Source organism: Stegodyphus dumicola, chromosome 6, assembly GCF_044657685.1.
Source record: "Stegodyphus dumicola isolate Sdum_Otavi_A_Nest chromosome 6, ASM4465768v1".
Lineage (NCBI taxonomy): Eukaryota > Metazoa > Arthropoda > Arachnida > Araneae > Eresidae > Stegodyphus > Stegodyphus dumicola.
Window position 1 is genome coordinate 149,724,335 of NC_140773.1, and position 22,058 is coordinate 149,746,392.

At 32.0% G+C, this 22,058-nt stretch overlaps 1 protein-coding gene across 2 annotated transcripts in view; it reads left to right on the forward strand.

The window, feature by feature from the left end:
* The window catches only part of Rpp21 (ribonuclease P protein subunit Rpp21), a 41,445-nt gene extending 28,940 nt beyond the window's left edge, over positions 1-12,505 (forward strand). Inside the window, exons 3-5 of one of the 2 annotated variants that reach the window (XM_085819004.1) lie at positions 1,235-1,317; positions 7,305-7,334; positions 12,353-12,505. In XM_085819004.1, coding sequence (XP_085675130.1) covers positions 1,235-1,317; positions 7,305-7,315 — 94 coding nt within the window. In that variant the 3' untranslated portion in view covers positions 7,316-7,334; positions 12,353-12,505. The remainder of the gene's footprint in view (positions 1-1,234; positions 1,318-7,304; positions 7,335-12,352) is intronic. The other variant, XM_085819003.1, reaches the window with a different exon arrangement.
* The last annotated feature ends 9,553 nt before the right edge of the window (positions 12,506-22,058 follow it).

Sequence of the window (22,058 nt, forward strand, 5' to 3'; positions counted from 1 at the left end):
GTTTCTAGTAAATAATAAAGTAGAAAATTACCAACAATTGGTTTGAAAACTTTTGGATCGTTTTTACAAGCTAGGATGTAGAAGGTTTATGAAAATTCACTTTCTGCATTCTCACTTAAAAGAATTTAAGAGATATAAGCAAGCAACAAAGAGAAATATTCTATCAGGATATTCAAAAATTACAGTAGAGATATCAAGATTAGATTAATGTGACGGGTAACATAACATTAACGTGAAGGGTGACTAATCTTATTTTCTAGAAAGTGATCCATACAAAAGAAGGAAATAACTATAAGAGAAATATTTCTCATTTTTAGAATATCTTTTATATCATCTGTGAGATCAGGTTAATATCAGTACAGGTATTGCAAAATATTAGTTTTAGACTTTTTTTTTAAATTTATATAAGTCAATATTTTTATTGTTTTCAGTTAGTCCTATTTTAGTATATTATGCTTTACTAAAATTAGATAGTGCTCAAATACCTGATAAATTAAAAAATTTTGAACATAAAATTATTCAAAGCCATGTTTCTACTAGTAACATTAGTTTATTATATCATATATTACCTAAAAATATTAGCTGATTAAATTTTCCTAGATTATATAGGTATATTAGTGACATAGCTAGAATTATAGATTAACAAAACTAGAATATTTTTTCATTTTTGATAGAATTTGTTTCACTGTTCATACAAAAATATCAATTCCAGGCAAATGGGCTGCATGGGCATTTTCTTGGCTTTCCCCATGTCTAATGTATATACAAGCAAATTTCCATTAGAAAGTCCTCCATGAAGGCATCCCTCCCTTTAGACAGATAACCTTAGTGTACTTTGCCATAATCAACTAAACCAACCATATAGTAACATTGCATGTTATAAACTTTTTATTTCTTGTTCATGTTCAAGAAGGTCAGTTTGTTTAAAATTACCTGCTTTTATTTATGTAGAGAAAAATGTCTAAAGTTGTTGATTTGTGTAACTGATTAATATATATTTTGTTGCATATCAATCAAAAGAAGGACAAGAAAGTACAAATAAGTCACTGAGTTAAGAGGAGCTCAAAGTTTGTATATCTAAAGAAACTACACTCTGTTTATGTTATTTTTATCCCTCTTTGGAGTTTATTTTAAATTGTTTGTAAAAGACAGTCTTCTTCTTTAAGAGCAGAACATTTTTCTGTAGTACAGTTAGTTCATTATTTTATTTATTTAATTTTCTCTTTAATTTCAGTGCACCCTATATTAAAAGACAGATTTGCAAGAAATGTCATCTTATCTTACGACCTGGTATAACATCTCGAGTAAAACTAAAAAGTAATAATTTCTTATTAACTAGGTTAAATTTTCCATTCATATCCTCTGAGACAGGTATATGACTGTCTTGTTCATAGAGGGGCTAACTTTTAAAACTTATTTAAAGATATATGGGATTTTTATTATTTTGCAGTGTACAATTTTATTTATATTTATTAATTTTCTGAACTTTAAATAGATTATTTAAAGCAGAGATTTTCATATTTTTTAAATTTTGTACCACATAAATAAAAATAAAAATTTTTTCCATCATAAAAATATATTCTGATTAAAAATCAGTTCATTCTAAATGAAGTGTTTATAATCAAAGAATAAAACATTTTAAATTTGTATTATTCAACTACATTTGTAAATTTTAAATGGTAATAAAATATAAATTCACTATATATTGTAGTAGATAGTGGGTAATAATACACAATAGCAAATATTTTAAGATTTATTATGGTGAGGATTAATGCAACGGATGAGCCCTTTTTATTACTACCATTTCTAAAATGTTGGGTTTTATCTTCTTTAATTCCAAGCAAAAGTCATGTGTAAATTGCAACCATGCCCTATATTTATTTTTAGTGGCTGAAAATTCCGTTTGTTTTGATTTATTACTTGTTTTTGTTAGAGGCTAGTTGACAGTGATAATAAAATATAAATTCGCTATATATTGTAGTAGATAGTGGTAATAATACACAATAGCAAATATTTTAAGATTTATTATGGTGAGGATTAATGCAACGGATGAGCCCTTTTTATTGCTACCATTTCTAAAATGTTGGGTTTTATCTTCTTTAATTCCAAGCAAAAGTCATGTGTAAATTGCAACCATGCCCTATATTTATTTTTAGTGGCTGAAAATTCCGTTTGTTTTGATTTATTACTTGTTTTTGTTAGAGGCTAGTTGACAGTGTCAAATCAACACTAAGCACATTGTTATGTAAATGGAAAAGCATTAGTTTTGCATGAATTTTTTAACTAAAACCTTTCAGCTGTGTAAAAGGAGAGCGAGAGAGAGAGAGTACCTTTAATTATTGATGTTATACATATTCTTAAATCAATGTTATACATATTCATAATCATCGATGTTATACATATTCTTAAAGTTTTAATGATTAGTAAAATTGAAATTGGTAACATGAAAGAAAAAAGTTAAAAGAAAAGTAAAAAATATTGTTCTATACTTTTATATTATTAAACTGTAGTTATAAACTGTATAATTTATATATGCAGTGAGTTTATATGCTTAATATTTCATGAACACTGTACCAACAAAATATTACATCTCCTACTTCACCATGAATAAGCCATTCTTCATATTTACAATGTCATGTGACGACAGTTGCAATTGGAATTTATGCATAAAATGTCTAAATTTTGGATTATAATAAAATTTAATTCACTTGTGATTTTTCCAAAAATTGGTTAATATTGTAAGTATAATATCAGAATCAAAATTTCGTTATGATGTATTGATTTTCATTACTATTTTCCTCAATTTGTGGTGTTATTTTCTTTTTCTTTTTGCTCTAACCATCACTTTCCAAATAAAATGGTTCTTATTTCACCCATTTTTGCAAATAAATTTTTGCTTCGGACCTGTTTCAGTTCATTTTCAAAACTGATAGAGTTTTAATCAATTTCTTCTCCAACCTAAGCTCCCTTTTCAGCCTAATTTTAAATCATAAGTAATTCTTTGAATGACAAATTGTTTGGAGAAAATTGTATTGAAACCGATGAAGATTTCATTCTGTTTCTTCACTAAGACATGAGTTGTTATCAAAGCAAACTTTCGTAAGCCTTTTTCCAAATTTACCAAATTACTTCTTGCATTTTGGGAAGACAAGGATACTGCTTTACTCGTTTGAGCAAAGAATTTTCTTGTATATATGTTACGGTGAAACATCAAAATCTGAAGAATGTCGACTTTCACCGGTGAATATCAACATTCACATAGTCGCTTGTTGTATGACCGAAATATTTTCCAAATACTCTTATTTCTGACTTACACTGGTAAATGTCAACATTCACCATCTACTAATGGTGAATGTTGAACATATAAGAATATTATATTTTCTTCTCCGTAATTCAGTTGCGAAAAAACGCACTTGAGACTTAAAATAAGAACTTAAGAATATAAGAACTTAAAACACACAGTACATTCAAAATGAGGAAAAAAAAAATAATAGAAGTTATAAACTTACTAAATTATGCGATTCAAATCGTATTTATTGCAAAAACTTAATTATGGCAGTTTGAATTGCACAAGAGGCCCTTGCTTTTTACAACTGCATTTATTTGTGGAACACTTCCTTTTGCAATGACAGCGTGTACATATACTCCTCTCTTTTCGGCCTACACCAGAGCATATCTGTGATTGTCGACATGCACCAGTGAGGGTCCGAATGTACAAGAATTTAATGCAATATTCGATCTTTCACCGACGTATTTGGTGAATGTTGACATTCTCCGGTGAAAGTCGACATTCTCCAATTTCGGTCTTTCACGGTAATATATATACTAAAAGTGTGAAATAAAATGCGTAGTTTTTTTGGGGGGGAATAATAGAAATGGTTGTAATTAATTCTAAGTATTATTAAAAAGTAATTTTTACTAGCAAAAATATTTTTTAGTCTCACTTATTACAAGAGTGTTTGTCTGTACAAATTCCATGAATTCCTTTTTTACGTACAGCGCAAATTAAGTTGGATTGCTTAATTCCATTACCATTTTTTCTACTGTATATCTCACACTGTTGCAAGTTTCACCCGGGCAGTTTTTGTAAAGAAAACGTTTTACTTAACCTCTTAGGCATGGCTAAATTTTGTGCGGCGCTGTTTCTTTGTCCGGCAGACTTCAGCGTGAATTACCTGTAAACGATGCAGCAGTACAACGTATGAAATACAACAATTCATGCCTGACATTGGCATATCAAAAGCAAAAAGGGGATATTCTGTCCGTATGCTGCTAACATTGTAAAGAAAAAGAAGTGTGAAATACAACATATGAAAATGATTATTCAATTCAAATGGTGACCCTGTACCTGTAGAGTGAGCCACTATAGTAGCACATTATTCAGAAGAGATTAATTCTTATCTTATTAAAAACCACAAGTGAATATTAATAAAATTGATATGAATACAACTGCTGTCAATTAATGCAATAATTATAGTAACAAATAGCAGCACGATCGCGCTTCTAATCATTTTTCGTGCAACACAAGAGATGCCGCACTCAAACGGTTAATAGTAGACTTGATAAAATCAAAAACAGACTTGGCTTATATGTCAAATTTGTTTAATAAATTCAGTGAATGAACCATCAGTTCCAAAATGATGACCTGAATCTTATAAAAACCAAAATTTTTAAATTTCTGTGCTTGTGACAAAGCTTTAGATACATGAAAAAAACTTGAGGAGAATTTACAAATTTTACAACTGTAGAATACAAATTTGTCAACTGTAGAATTTCAACATAGTAAGCATTTGGAAGCTTTGAAATTGGACACAAAAAAAAAAGATTTCAAATTATTTAAAAATGGATGTACCCAAGCCTTTAGGATTAATTTTCCTATAAAATTCCAAAAGTATCTTGAAATTTTAAAAAAAAAATTGAGCTAAGAGCAAATGAATAGCCGAAATTTAAATTTAGATCTAGATACCAACAGTTTTGGCTGCAGAAACAGATACCTGAACTTTATCTTAGTTTATGGGAATATTGTACAAACATTTCTCATAGTCTACGCCAGGGGCCCCAATCTTTTTCTCCCTAAAAGCACATTCTAGAATATCTGTTGGACGGCGGACACCATTTACTTTTTCAAGGTGAATACATAGTTGGATAGCGTTAATAATACATGCACATAAAAAAAGATTTCGCTTTATGCAGGTAATCTGTGTTGGATGCATTTTCGATTTCATTAAAAATGAGAAAACTTTCACATAGAATTTTACTGAAAACTAACATTTTTATTGTGATCACACAACGGCGGGCACATGTTAAACGATCGGCGGGCGCCATGGAGCCAGCATAGGGTTGGGAATCCCTGGTCTACTCTATTCTTATTCAGTGGAAAGCAGGGTTTAGGGCAGTCACAGTTCCATTAACTGAAAAATGTAATCAGCTGCAGTTAACTAAACATAGAGATTTGAAACTGTTGTTAAAAGAAAGGGAACCAAATATCCACAAATTGGCAGAAGACACACATCCTTCTCATTAAATTTTATTCAATACACGTTGAGTTTGTATTCGCTTCCTTTTTTTGTTAAATATGACTGTGTATTTTCATTTGAATTCATCAGGATACAGATAATCCAACCTCCATGGAATCTAATCCAGTGGGTTTTATTCAATGCTGGTGTGCACGTCCTAGAATTATTTACTGCCTCAAGCATTTCTCTAGCATACATATTGTTCCCCTTATCGTTTTGTCAATTCAGTTCATTGTTCCATTGTCAATTCAGTTCATTATTCCATTGTTTGTCAATTCAGTTCATTGTTCAGAAGCCTATGGAAAATCTTCCAATGAATGACTTCAGAAGATTAGAGCATGGCACATGTATTTTCAGGTTTCTTTCTAAAAAGAAGGATAAGCGTTGTATGATGAATATACCTAAAAATTAAAAAAATTAATTTAAAATTATAGGTGCGCGTTATATGCCGGAATATATGGTATAGCCTTTGGTATGTATGAAAATGAAATATGATGAATAATGGAAATGATATGAATAATGAAAATGAAATATGATGAATGCAGTCAAAAGTCTTTAATCCGGACTCATCAGGACTTCGGCAATTCCGGATTATTGGTTTCTCCGGATTATAGATCATTAGTTTAAATCTGGTAAGATCGCATGCAAAAATTATAAAAATAAAAATATGAAACCATAATTTATGAAATAAAGATCTAAAGGGTATCAAAATTTAAAAAAAAAAAATTATTTAAAAATGGATGTACCCAAGCCTTTAGGGTTAATTTTCCTATAAAATTCCAAAAATATTTATTTGTATACTTTACTAAACTTACTTAATATTTATTTGTTTACTTTACTAAACATTTCTTTCAATGCGCACATGCGTAAAGCATAAATTACGCATAGTCGGAATTAGAAAATTGCAACCAGAAAACTATTTGATGTGTATTTGTGATATTTATAATGACGAGGAATTTGATTTAAATCATCTCAAAGACAGAGTACATCGAGATGAAATACTACATTTAGTAAGGAATTATAAGCCAAATAAAATAAAACATCTGCCCTGAAGATAAGGATAGTGCTGACAGATCAACTTCCAGTTCATTGAGTGCCGCTACATCCCCCCCCGGTAGAGCAGCGTGAAATTGATAAACAGATTTCGGAATGGTTAGAGAAACAAAGGATATGCTTTTATCCATTTTTTGCAGCAATTCCACTTTTTGTTTGATGGACATCAAAACATGCTTTCGCTTTGTAGATCCTTTGGCAGCTTCAGAATCGGAAATTCTTTTTGACATAATCCAAAGTTCAAGCTTACTTTTATAAAATTGCTCTAACAGTCTGCAAAAAATAATAAGCCGGATCCAATTAGAAGATTAAGGAACAACACAATCTGCAACATTAACTGAAATAGATAATTAGATAATTTTTGCTTAGCTTATACTGTCCATTATACATTAAACGCGCATGCGTAAAGGTATTATGCGTTTACGCATGCCCAGAAAGTTTGTAGTTTTTAGGTCCAGATTATAGATCATTCCAGATTATGGATGTCCGGATTAAAGACTTTTGGCTCTATATGTCCTTTGGTATATTGGTCTTTTTTTTTTTTTTTTTTTAGTTTGTCTATGTTTTTGTGCTATAAATTTACATTTTTGGTCTTTTACATCGGCCTGTAGGAGTTGAACTGATCAAGACATAGATTACTTTTATTGTTTTTCTAAGATTATTTTTTAATTTTAAATTTATGTCTTTGTCGGTTCAGAAGAAGGCTATTTTATTTACTTATTTCTTTTGTTTCAGAGGTCCCCTGATGACAATGCAGCAAAAGATGTAAATTTCATTTTTGATTTTGGCATATTTTGCCCCTCCTATTTCTTGCATACCTTCCTTCCATTTCCATTTCTTGCCACTTCTGTTTTTTGGTTTTTGTATGTGGTTTATTCCGAATTAATTATGGGATGAATTTTAAATATATTTTTTATTTTATTTTGCAAAAATTACCACCACTTGTTGCTGCTATCAGTGCACAATTGCATTAGGTTTTGAATTGTTTTTTTATAACAAGCACCTGATTGATAACAAGCACTGATGACAAGTGATTTGCATAAGAGCAAAATATTAAACAATGTTTTAACCCTGAGCAGTGTTGCCAATGCTCGCTTTAAAATCGTTCAGTTTATTAAAAAATTATTAAAGTTTTAGAAAATTTAAAACAAGAAAAAAATCTGAAAGGTTTCAGATTTTAAATTATGCCCAAAGGGACTTTTTTTTAACGTTTTGTGTGTTACCTTTATTTATTAAATATCATGTTCTTTGCACTTAAACCATAAAATTCAGTTCAATAGCAATGTCGCAAAATAATTTTAAAATGAGCATATCTTTAGAATTTCTGATACGCAGTTCTGCAGGCTGGAGATAAAAAGGTCTTTTTTTCCCCCATTGTTTTATCACAATGTGAGAAATGTACATACATATATGCATATTTTTCATTATTTAATTTCTTCAAATATAATGCATGACTCTAACACTTAGTGGCAACTGTTTGAAAGTGACATTTATAGTGATTCAATGCAAAATCGCAAAACTAAAACAATAGTCCTTCAGGGACAAAGCCCCTTTGGAGTAAAAAGTGAATCTCTTAATGAGTGACGTAGAGACATGGATGCCACATGTAGGATCCCGCCTGCGTCTTGGCGCATTCAGCTAATATCTTATTCTTGCTGAGCAAGTGTCTATGGAGCCTGTGTTGACAAGATTGTATCTTGCTAAGATATGGAGATAGAAGTGTTTAGCATCGATGAATTAGTGGAAGAACTTGGCTAGGAATTAACCACGGAAGAGTTTATAGAGCTGCATTCTGGGTCATAGTAAGAAGTTATGGAAGAGATAAATTGAGAAGAGCAGCAAAGCAAGAATCTTCCAGTGAAATAAAGGAGGTGCTGAAAGTCTGGGAAACTGTTATACCGTGCATAGAAAAGCGTCGCCATAAAAAGGCAGTAGGTTTGCGAGCAGCAAATTAATTTATGATAATCATGTCCCTCATTTTTGCCAAATTTTGATGTGTAGACAAAAACAAATGTATTTAGACAATTTTCTTGTGGAATATTGTCTTATTTATTATAAATTTGTTTCTGTACTTTTTTGGAATGGAACGCGTTATCCTATTTTATATTGATCCCTATGAGAAGCATTGTTTTGCTTAATGAGTGTTTCACATTACAAGTAAGATTTGAGAACAAATTAAACTCAGTAAGTGAGGTTCCACCATATACATACACTAAACTTAAAATTTCTAATTTTGGTAAAAAAAAAAAAAAAAAAAAAAAATTGTAAAAAAATATTTTACGCATATTTTAGAAGCAAAATATTGTTAATTTCTGTATTTAATTTTTAGCTGTTCATCTAAAAATTCAAATTTTTATAAAGTACAGTCAAAAGTCGTTAATTCGGACACCCATAATCCGGAATGATCTATAATCCGGACCTCAAAGCTAAAACTTTCTGCGCATGCGCCGCGTTGACACACGCGCATAGGCGTTTACGCGTGCGCGTAAGACCTCTTACGACTGCGCATTTGCGTGTGCGCAAGCGCAGAATACGTTTTCGCGTGCGCGTTTTATGTATAACGGACGGTATAATCTAAAATTATCTAATTATCTATTTCAGTTAATGTTGATGATTGCGTTGTTCCTTAATCTTCGAATTGGATCCGGCTTATTATTTTTTGCAGACTGTAAGAGCAATTTTATAAAAGTAAACTTGAACTTTCGATTATATCAAATAGAATTTCCGAATCTGGAGCTCTCAAAGGATCGTACAAAACGAAAGTATGTTTCGATGTTCATCAAACAAAAAGTGAAATTGCTGCAAAAAATGGATAAAGACATGAAGAATGTGACAGAGAGGTTAGTGAAAACGAAAAAATTTCGATTGACAATTTAGTCGGTATTCTCGGCACAGCAATTAACGGGACTTGAACAGCGGAACTTTGTAAATGAACAAAAAATTATGTCTGTTTATAGAATTAAAGGGAAAGTATTATCACATAAAACGAAGCAACTTAAACAACTTACATTGAAAGAAATATTTAATAAAGTAAACAAATAAATATTAAGCTTTTTTTTGTAAATTTTGATACCTTTTAGATCATAATTGTTCTTTATTTCATAAATTACGGTTTCATATTTTTAATTTTAGAATTTCTGCATGCCATCTTACGCGATTTAAACTGATGATCTATAATCCGGAATCGCCGAAGTCCCGACGAGTCCGGATTAACGACTTTTGACTGTATGCCAATTTGTAATAAAAAAATAGTGTCTACATATTCAGAGTGTTTTTCGATTCTGAAAAAAACAGGAGGGGACCAAAAAACCATTCCATAATTTATTTATTCTGATGAGAACAGAATAAATAAATTTAATGTATCTATTCTGATTAATAGAATAAATGAACATTATTTATTATATTAATTATAAGTCAAAATTATAGTAAAGTATGCATTTTTATCATTGGAAACTATTTTTCACCAGTAAAAGAGTTCGCAACACATAAAGATTTAGAATAATTTTTATCATCTCAAAATATTTGCTACAAAATTTAGATGATTCAACCTAATCTTTCCATATTCTAAAGTTTATCACATTTGTTTTTTTCTAAGCAAAAATAAAATAAAATAAAATAAATTTTAAAAAGCTATTATAGTAGCTATTTTCTACTGTAGGTTTCGTACTCAGTGCTAAAACTGGGAAAATCCAGATGCTTGCCTTTAAATATCAATAGATGTTTTTTAAAATCTTGTTATAGACTGCTAATTTTTGCTTGTATATCTGTAGCTATTTGCACTCCTTCAGTTCAAGATTATTGTATTATAATTTAGAACAGAGTTTCTTAAACAGGGAGTCACCAAAAGTTTTTGCAGTTATGGTATTTCTTTAACTTATTATAATAATTTTATAATTACCAAATATTTTTACACAATATATCTGAATATAGATAAAGATAAGACAATAAAGACAAAGAAAAAACGAAAACATTTCGACTCATTCTTTTTCTAATATAAACATTCATTTTACACTTGAAGTTGTCATTCCGTCTGTTACTTATTTAAAATTTTCACATTATTCTATATCTTAAAATTAGAAATTAAAGGTAATGACTTAAAACTGCAGTAGTATATTACAGTAACAGGTGAAAAATTTGACAGTTTCACTCACGCATATGTCGGATTTGCACAATGCTTTTAGGGTCTCACAAAATTTTCATAAATATTATAGGGGTCCTGTGGTCGCGAAAAAAAATCTCAGTGATAAAAATGGGTCACGACTGAAAAAAGTTTAAGAAGCTATGATTTAGAAGATATTTCTACAATTATTAGTTAATACTTCTATAAAATTTTAATCTGAGGTAGAGATTTAAAAATATGAATTATAAGTGTAGTCAAATCTGCCTAAAACATTATACAGTAAAAAGTCGTTAATTCGGACACCCATAATCCGGAATGATCTATAATCCGGACATCAAAGCTACAAACTTTCTGCGCATGCGTCGCGTTGACGCATGCGCGTAAGACTTTTACCGCTGCGAATTTGCGTGTGCGCGTGCGCAAAATACGTTTACGAATGCGCGTTTAATGTATAACGGACGGGATAAGCTAAGCTAAAATTATCTAATTATCTATTTCAGTTAATGTTGCAGATTGCGTTGTTCTTTAATCTTCGAATTGGATCCGGATTATTATTTTTTGCAGACTGTTAGAGCAATTTTATAAAAGTAAGCTTGAACTTTCGATTATGTCAAATAGAATTTCAGATATATATTTACTAATATGTAAAGGATATACAAAGCGAAAGTATCTTTCGGAGTCCATTAAACAAAAAATGGATAGAGGCATATTCTTTGTTTATCTAAACTTTGTTTATCTTTAACGCCGCGGCGGCGTGCAATGAATTGGAAGTTGATTTATCAGCACTATCCTTATCTTAAGAGCAGATGTTTTTATTTTATTTGGCTTATAATTGCTTACTCAATGTAGTATTTCATCTCGATGTACTCCGTCTTTGATATGATTTAAATCAAATGCCTCGTCATTATAATTCGCTTCCGATAGCGAAGAAAGTGACAGAGGTTATTGAAAACGAAAAAATTTCGATTGACAAATTAGTCGGTATTCTCGACACAGCAATTATAGGACTTGAAGAACAGCGGAACTTTGTAACTGAACAAGAAATTATGTCTGTTTATAGAATTAAAGAGAATGTATTATCACATAAAAAACGAAGCAACTGAAACAACTTACATTGAAAGAAATGTTTAATAAAGTAAACAAATAAAAATATTAAGCTTTTTTTTTTTTTTTTGTAAATTTTGATACCCTTTAGATCATAATTGTTCTTTATTTCGTAAATTATGGTTTCATATTTTTACTTTTATATCTGCATGCCATTCTACCAGATTTAAAATAATGATCTATAATCCGGAAAAATCGATAATCCGGAATCGCCGAAGTCCCGACGAGTCCGGATTAACGACTTTTGACTGTATTTTGTTTTGATTCTAAACATTATATTTTGTTTTGATTAAAATTTCATGGATAATATTAAAATTACTGACTAGATTTACCACTCAAAATGTATTTATATTAATGTAATCACAAATAGTCATCATTTTCTTGCTATTTTTCATATTCATGGTCTTAAATCTAGAAATAAAATATCAAAAGTTCATGTAATAAAATCTTTGTGAAAATGTTTTTTGTGAAATGTTCTTTGTGAAGATGCTTTAGTTACTTCATTATGTACTCTAAAGTCTTTTTTTTTTTTTTTTTTTTTTTTTTTTTTAAATTGCAGATAATGGTTCAAAGCATATTCTTGTGACCTGTAATCTATGTGGAACGAAGAAAAGGTTCCTTAGCAATCCAGATTATCAACTTTTTTATGAAAAAATTAAATCAAAGAATTGATCATATATCTCTATAAATAAAATAACATTTTATAAGGCTGTACAGCTGTCAGTTTCTGAATCCAATTTGATTCACATTCATAAATCAAATATATGCTGGAAACCAGACCCAAAACAAGTTCTGTGATATATATATCCCTTGACCAAATTTTTCATATGCTTTTTTTTAACAATAGCTCTGGTTCCATATATTAGAAGCATGGCATAAACTAAAAGAATAACAACTTTTCAATAGAATTGTGCTGCAGTAATACTGCAAAGTAGCTTAGTGTTACGAAGTAAATCTGAAACTTATTTCATATAACTCAAATAAGTTAAATAACTATTATCTTCTTTGTTCATTATTAAATTTTTTAATATAAATTGGAACAACAAAAGTATATTTTTGGCAAAATTTAAGCTCTGCTTGCATTATTTTGAAATTATGTTACAATATTCAATCTCATAGTTTCAAAAACAAAATAAACAGACATAAAATACATTATCAAAATTTTAGCAGGAATAATGATTGATTTGATACGAGAAAGGATTGGTTGTCCGATTAATTCATTAATGGGACAGTTTTTGAATACAAAGGAACTGATACATTCTCAATGTACTCAAAGCAGCTTTCACATGTGAAAATTTTTGTTTACAAGAATTGTGTTTCTTGTTTGGGGTTTGCCAGTGTAATGGTGCATTTCCAGATGATTACTGAAGTTAAAACAACAAGAATGAGCATAAAATCAACATGTTTGTAAATTTCACAGGACTAGTTTTTAGATAGAGTACCGTGATAAAATAAGAATGGAAAGAAGTTAAGCTACTGAGCACCATCTATTGATGAGACAAGAAAACTAAAAAATAATTGCCTTCTGAGGGTAAAGATGGATTGGAATTAGAGTCATAAACTAGAACAAAAAGTTTTTTTTAACGTGAAATGCCTTTAGAAAGTCTAATTCATCAATGGAAGATGTTTTTTTGAATAATTTTGGCTGCAGAAAACTGGTGATTTTTTGACCAACAGTGATGAGCAACAGAGGATTTTCACATTCTTTAACACAAAATTTTAAGGCTGTCTTAATTTGACCAATATAAATTAAGTTTCTCTGGCAACGAATGCTATAAATACTCCAGAAATTCATATCCAGGATGGGGTCCTTAAGTATGAAACTGGGAATTTTATTGATAGAAGAAGAAACGACTCAAAAGTTAAATTTCTGTAAAACACATGCAATTCTATAGCTAATTGAGTCATTCAGTAATGTGCTATTCAGTTCAGTTTGGAGCTTGAAGTATTGGGTTTAATCCTAGTATCCGGTGCACAAGGGATTTGGCGACTTTATGATGAGCAGTAAACGGGTCATTTTGGTGTTGGCGATAATTTTCAAAATCGCGCCAAGACTGCACCGTATACTAGGATTTTACCAAACATTGTATTCTTTTCCGTTCTTCGACATATTGGTCACATGCAACATATCTAACTTTGGTATTACAGTTTACTGTAAGCCTTTATCGGTTTGCCTTCCACCATACTTCAAATCATGTCATTTGACTAAACAGAAGTTAGCTTCATTTTCTCGTTTTGTTTTCTGTGCACTCCACGTTTGCCCCTCCTGATGGGTTCTTGATTAAGAACTAAATTACTTAAAAGCACTTGTCGTTGACAGGGGTTTTTCACCCAACATTATTAACCCATCGGTTAAAAAATTCTCAACACATGAAAAGGTACCCTCATGTCTTAGATTATAAGAATTCTGTTTTCATTCCTTTCATTTCCCTCAATTAGCTATAAAATTGCACATATTTTATAGAAATTCAGCTTATGCGCCGGGTTTCCGCACGTCTTCTTCCCAGTCATTCGTATCTTCTCACCATATTCTATCTCGTTTGTTGAAACTAAATAACGTTTGCATAATCCGAGTTCAGAAAACAAAACATTTATTTTACATATTTTTAAATAAATAACATTCTGAAACAACATGTTTCATCTACACAATCAAACGACGCTCTCTCCACAGCATTACGCCATCAAACTTGGCACACATCCAAAAGAACAAATCGAAGAGATTGTTGAAGTGCGGTGCTTAACCACCAGGGTGCCTGGGCGCCATAGCCCTACCCCTCATCGAATAACATGATAAAAGTTTCGAATTATGAGAAATATAACTGAATGTGCTAAATAAATGAGCAAGAGTTTAAATTCATAAACATACAAATCGAAGAATTACAGAAGCATTGTTGCCACACAAGAAAAGAAATATAGTTGCAAACTTCACACAATAATAAAACAAAACACACTTTGAAAAAACAGACAATAATAGTAAAATTCTTAGTTAAAAATAAACAATATTGTCTTAATTATGCAACATCTTCCCCCCCCCCTTTTTGAGTCAGTGGCAAATGGCTCAGAAACATAGGTTATCCTATTAAAAAGGTCTAGTACATTAGGCTTCTTAACAAGCCGTCCTGATGACGTAAATTTATGTTTTATATGTTCTATGTCAGTCTGATCGTTTTTCTTATCGTCGCTAATTTTAGGCTCTTCAACTAAATAACTTTCATCTATTTGTATCTCTAGTGGATAAATACGCTGAACTGGCCTTATGAAAATCCCATTCTGAGTTTTTAGTTTAACTGTTCGAACTTTGCCATCCCGACAGGAATTTTCTCTATAAGGTCAATACAAGCGTTTTTTTTTAAATCATCCCCTATTAAGACTATCTTCCCCAATTTTAGGCAACCGAGTTACTTTATTTTGTGGTTGTTTCATTATTAATTGTCCAAATATTCTTTTCGGAAACGGTTCCTTAAATCTTTAAGAAATTTTGCGCGGTATTTAATTCTTCTCAGAAAATGCTGCGAGTCAATTTTATCTAAATCTGCTACATCCGAAGTACAATTTTCAATTAAAAACATTGACGGAGTTAAAGGGATGGCATCTTCAGAGCTCTCCGAAATATATGTTAAAGGTCGAGAATTAGTAAATACCGACTCACAATCGCAAATTAAAGTTTCCAGTTCATCATAAGATAAAACCTATTTTCCCAAAGAGCATCTTAAAAGTTCTTTAACCATGCGAACTAGCCGTTCCCACCAGGAGGCTGTTGGTGGATTGAATTTCCATACTATTCTCTTTATTTTTGTCTCATTCTCTATTATGTCCCATTTTAGACATTTCGTTATAAATTCCTCGGAAGTTAGTCCCATTGTCAGAATAAATGGTTCGTGGTCTGCCACGTCTGGCTATGAATCGTCTTAAAGCCAAAAGGAAAGATTATGTTGATAACGAAGTCACCAGTTCTAAATGGATTGCCCTGTACACAGCGCATGTGAACAGTGCCATCCAAACTTTCTTACCGTCTTTCAAAAACGGGCCAGCTAAATCTACTCCCAAAATTTCAAAAGCCCTATAATCTCCTACGCGATCTTCAGGAAGAGAAGTCACTTCACAAGGCATCGGTTTCGCTTTATATCGTTGACATATTACACACCCTTTTAACACATTACGCACAGTTTTACGTTGTTTTAGTATCCAGAATTTCTCTCTTAAAATAGATTGAAGCATTTGAGTTCCAAGCATGACAATGTTTCTTATGAACTGAATTAACAATGTAGTAAAGATACATTTACTCGGTAACAAAATTGGTGTTAAAAATTCAGAATTGTCTTTGCGTTCCAATATTCTAGTTTTAACTCTTATAATTTTTTTATTATCAATGAATACATCAAGTGGGTTAAGTGCTCCAATGTCAGGGAAACTTGAGATTTGAACCAACCGAATCAAAACTTTTTCGGAATTAATAATTTCAGCAACAGTTAGTTTAGATTCTTTACACAAATTTGAATTCTTCCTACAGTTAGAAATAAAACGTAACACTCAACAGGTTACACGAATCATTTTCTCATAATCAGAAACTCTCTGCATACCAAGGAGTGGTATCCTCTGAAAAGTTAACATTAATAAGTTTTATCTTTCTTTTTTCCAAGTCAACTTCGTTCAGCTGACAAACAATATTGGTAGGCCAAAATTCAGGGCTTTCTCTTAGTCAGAGAGGTACCTTATACCACTCCGAGTTAAGCACTTGTTTAGCAGAGCAAACCCGAGATAACACATCTGCAGGGTTCATATTACGGGGCACATGCTTCCATGATTCAGGTTTTGTCAACTTAGTAATTTCTTTAACACGATTGCTTACAAAGTTCGACCAATTACCAGGATTTCTGATCCACCATAATGCGAGTGTGGAATCGCACCATAAAGTTACATTTATATCAAAACCATTAAGAGCTTTACAAACAGAATATAATAATCGGGATCCAATGCAACAAGACATTAATTCTAATCTAGGAATCGTCAAATTCTTAATAGGAGCCACTCTAGATTTTGCTCTTAAGAGAGTAATTTTTACACTACGCGAATCAACACTTCTCGCGAAAATACATCCTGCATAAGCATATTAGCAGGCATCGACAAATACATGCAGTTCAACTGTTGCAAAGGTTCCAATGAATCGGGGTATTGCTACATTTTTCAACAAAAGTCTATCAGATAACCACACAAAAAACTTACAAAATCATGAGGCAATACCTCTTTCGAAGAAAATTTCAACGTCCATGTTTCTTGTAACAAAAGTTTTGGAAGCAAAGTTATTGGTGCAAGTATTCCAATTGGATCAAAAATTGATTGTACAATAGACAGAATCAGTCTGTTAGTTACTTTAGTATCACAAGTTGTTATATTTACATTTATATTACACCTTAAAGTATCACTGTCTAAATTACACAATATTCCTAAAAGAGCTGTGTCCCCCAGAATGTTTTGTAGTATATTTGGAAGCACCATTACTCTCCCATCCCTGTAAATTAAATCTGCCTCTCGGCATAAGACATTTGGCCTTTTGAATTAAATCCTCTTGTTCCTCAATATTGTAAACTCCCCCCCCCAATGCAATTATCTACATAGAACTAATTTTTCAATTTGTCAGCCACTTCTAGAAAATCAGATGAATAGTTATCCAAGTAAGAGATGCTTAATAGAAGCACCTAGTAGATATGGGCTGCAGGAGACACCCAAAACTACTCTGCAGTGCCTATACACTATTTCTCCCTCATCACTTAGATAGAAAAATCGCAAGTAATCTGTATCCTTCGGAGAAATTCCTAATTGCAAGAATGCTTTCTCTATGTCTGCACTCAGACCAATAGGAAAAAATCTCATTCTGTCTAAAATATCAAGGACTAATTCTATTAAATTAGGTCCTTTCAATAAACACTGATTCAAAGACAGGTTTTTCTCTTTTCACATGAAGAAGCATCAAAAACGGGTCTTACCGTAGTAGTTTCACTGTTCATCTTAATAACCGGTCTGTGCGGTAAAAAGTGACATTTATTGTTTAGTTCCTTTTCCGGAACATTTTCTATAATATTTAAATTTTCCCACTCTCTAAACACTATTTGATTCCTTCAAAGAATTATTTTCTTTTGCCCTCTTAATCAGTTTTTGATGACGTGTCAAAACAATGCTTTTATTATCTGATAAATCGGTAGATTCGCATTTCCAGGGTAATTCAAATTCATATGTACCATCGGGCTGAATAGATAATTTATTCTGAAAATCAATCTCATAGTCGCAATAAACATTTTTCCTTTTACTATTTTCCGTCGGATCGGAAATATTCAAAACTTCAAGCTCCCATAAAGATTTCAAAGAAGCATTATTTACATGTAGGGAAAGACTTATTAGGGCATTATCCCTAACAGTATCATTTTCTTTACCTATAACCGTCCAACCCAGTTTTGTTTTGACTGCAGTTAAACCAGAGGGTAATTCTAGGTATTCGTCAGTTAACAGTTTACCAATGACATCTGCGCCTATCAATAAATCAATTTCACTTTCCTCGCAAAATGTGTCACTGACCTCAATTTTCCTGCTCTTCAATTCCTCTTTAATCTGAGCATCCTTAATTGTTGGAACAAATCCACATATCTTTTTTTCAGAAAAAGCTTCAAAACAACACCTAAAAGTGTTATCTAAACTGCTTATGTCAATAGCAAAAATACAATGGGTTACGGACGCAGTTTCCCTCCCCCCCCCAAACAACCGTGAATGACTTTCTCCTGTCGAATAGAATCAGCTTTCATTCGCTTCATAATTTTCTCCCCAACGTATGATCGTTGGGGTCCCGAATCCAAGAGAATCCTAATTTTTCTCTCTCGATCTTTAAGTAGAACACATAAAGTCTGCAAATAAACTTTCTCGCTCTTACTATTATTCGAAAGGGAAACATCCAACTGAGTCATTTTGTTTTACAGAACTAACATTCTGAGGACACATAAATTTTATATGATCAAAATTGCAAATGGGACATTTAATATTGGCTTTATATTGCTTTTTTAAATGACCAATTCTTAAACATGAAAAACAAACACCTTTAAAGCAGTCCCGGATCTGAAACTAACTGTATTTCGAATGATGTCAAATTTTGGTGCAACATTAGTAGTTTTAAAGCCAGATTTAAAAACCACTTTTAAGAATATTTAATTAATTAGTCGAAATCTTTTAATGGAGCAAATAGTTTTAAAAGTAAGCTAAGTACAGCCGAACACGATTCTAAAGATCAGATCAAGGAGAGGACAATAGAGGGACTCCAGGCGTCACTGAAAAAGTCAAAGGACCCTATCCCTCTGCCAACCCAACGTGTAATTTTATTACAAAGGTACTCCCTAGACGCCTTGGTCTTTGTTCCCTGTAAGTGACGCTTAGAGCAAAGAATCTATATATCTTTCCCTTCAACTTCTTTGCCTAGAGTCTCTCTGTTGTCCTCTCTCCTGGCGGGAATATTCAAATGAAAAACAGAACGATTGCATAGAGGCGCCTTGTTTTTATACCAACGCCTCTTGCGAAAAAAATGGAGAAGCATTGTAAATTGTAACTCTTTCCTAACACCCAATACAAATTAACTTTGGACCAATGAAATAATTCAAATTAATGTACGTCGAGAATATACAACAGAAATGAAGTAAGGTATTTTGATTTTTTGCAGCCAGTCAGCAACCTAGGTTTTAAAAATGGATTTATTATTTTTATACTTTTTAAATTTTTTTTTTTTAGTTTTTTTTAATCTGGAGGCTTTTTTGTTGTCTCATTTTCTTTTAATATGCCTGCTTCTAGTATTCCTCACTATAGTTAGAGAGATGCAACCATTTAGTTAGCGCGCGCGTCTGCGAAGCGGCCTTAATACTGTTGAATTTAATTATGTCAATTTTTAGGCAAGTTATACTGTGTATTATTTAGGGTGCAAGAAATCATGAGAGGGTGTAGGAAAAAACTCTCAGGAGCAGAATATAGAACCAGAGCAAAAGATAAGACCGAACAGAGAAAACTAATTGCAGCTAAAATGAAAAATGGCTTCACGGAAAAGACGAACCGTCAGACCCTGCCGCAACTTCCGATGGTGCAGAGATTCTAAACGATATTGATATTTCTTGTAATTTGCATGACCAAAATGAAGAATCTTCATCTATCATCCTCAAACAGACTCCATTTCAGCAACTGAGAGAACAACTTTCTTCATAGACCCCAAACGAACATCTAGAGGACATGAAATTAGAATACAATGTATTTTCTCATTTAGTTGAGTGTGGGCAGCGGAAAGAAGACTTAAGATCTTTTGATTTGTCGGACCCAGGTAGTTGGCCAATCACAGAAAAAAATGAACGACCAGCAACAATTTTTCTTAGCAGTCAAGCTGTATTATTAGCCGAAAAATATCCAGAAAACGCAGACCTTAGGTACACTGAACGTGATTGAAGACATTTGACATCGTCATTGTGGCACAGAACATTAGCAAATAATGAAAGTCTTAAAAGATCTTGGTTTATATATTCTAAAACTAAAAATGCAATTTTTGTACACCCTGTGAGATTTACCAGTAACATGCCACTGCCGTTACATCAGCATTGTGTACTGCCGGTACTTACCGGCCATACTAGATCTTGGAGTAATCCTGGAGTACAAGGCAGGATTATATAAATGAATAAGCTGCCCGAATAATGCGCGATGTTTGGCTCACTCTTTGAATCTTGTCTGTGTGCATTCTGCCTCGTCTTGCGCCGAAGCAGTTAACTTGTTTGGTATTATCCAGAAGACATTTAGCTTTTTTGTGGGATTCACTATTCGATGAGATATTACGAAAACATGTATAAAAACCAACTCAAAAGGAAGCAGCCAGACGAGATGGTTGGCAAAATATGGGGCTTTAAAAGCCCTTCTAACGAATGTACCAGAAGTAATAAAATCCTTGAAAGAAATTAATTATTTTTCAAAGTGCTATATTACTATTTTAAAATTAACTATCTATCAAAGTACGAAGTAGGACATCTGCTACATGTTGTAAAAAATTTTGAATTTATTATCAGCCTGACAATTTGGGCTAATATTCTTCGAGAAATTAATCGAATAAATTCTGAAATTCAAATGGAAGATATTATTCTTGCACGTTCCGTCGCAGTAATGGAAGGTCTGATCAAAACTTTGCAAAAAATGAGAGAAATTCCTACGGAATATTGGATAGAAGGATTTAAAGCAGCAGCCGAAAAAAATTGAGGTTGAACCTATTCTGACAAATAAGTGAATTCTAAAACGCAAAAAGGAACTAGATGAATTGTGCGAGGACGAATCACGAACATTTCATCGTGTTCAGCTACTTTCTAATGCAATGAAAATTGTATTTGATCGAATCCTATCAAAAATTAAAACGTGGGTAAACAGGGCTATTACACTAAATTCAAATTTTCATTTCTCAATGGTCGTGAAATATTGAATATGTCAACTGAAGAACTGCAAAAGAATAGAGCAGATCTTGCACGAAAATATAAGCGAGATCTCTAAACGCATCTGAGTTCTGTCATGAACTTGGCGATTTTAAAGGACAAGCCCCGATGTTATTTGTCGACATAAAAAGGCTAGAGCTTTTATCTCTTGCAACAGATCTACTCCTATGATTTTCAGGATGCCTTTTACAATATTTGTATTGCCCTGCGGATTTACTCTATGCTTCCAACTACACCCGCAAGCTGTGAGCTAAGTTTTAGCAAATTAAAGCTTATTAAAAACTATCTGAGATCATCGATGAGCCAGGAGCGTTTATCAAGTCTCGCAATTCTGGCAATCGAAAATCAAACAGTACATCAAGTTAATTATGATGATGCCATAGATTTATTTGCAGAACGAAAGGCTCGCAGAGTAAAATTTTAATCCCGTAATATTTTAAGAGCGTTAGGTAAGAACTTAAAATTATGATTGAAATGAGAATTACGAAAAGAAGTACAAATACTAACCTTTTCCTATCAGTAGTAGCCCGTATTGCTGTTATGTATAGCAAATGAAAGTTAGTTACATAATTAATCAGCTCATCTATTGTCCCAACTTATGTAATCTAGTTTTTGTAACTAAAGATTATTTTTATTAAGAGTGCATAATCAAGGGTATCGAAAGACGTATATAATTTTAAAGATGCCATAAGGTATTTTCCATTCTTTAAGCGTAACATTTTTGCTAAAATCTTCTTTAAACATAACATTTTGCATAAGCATAACTATACAAATTGCTAT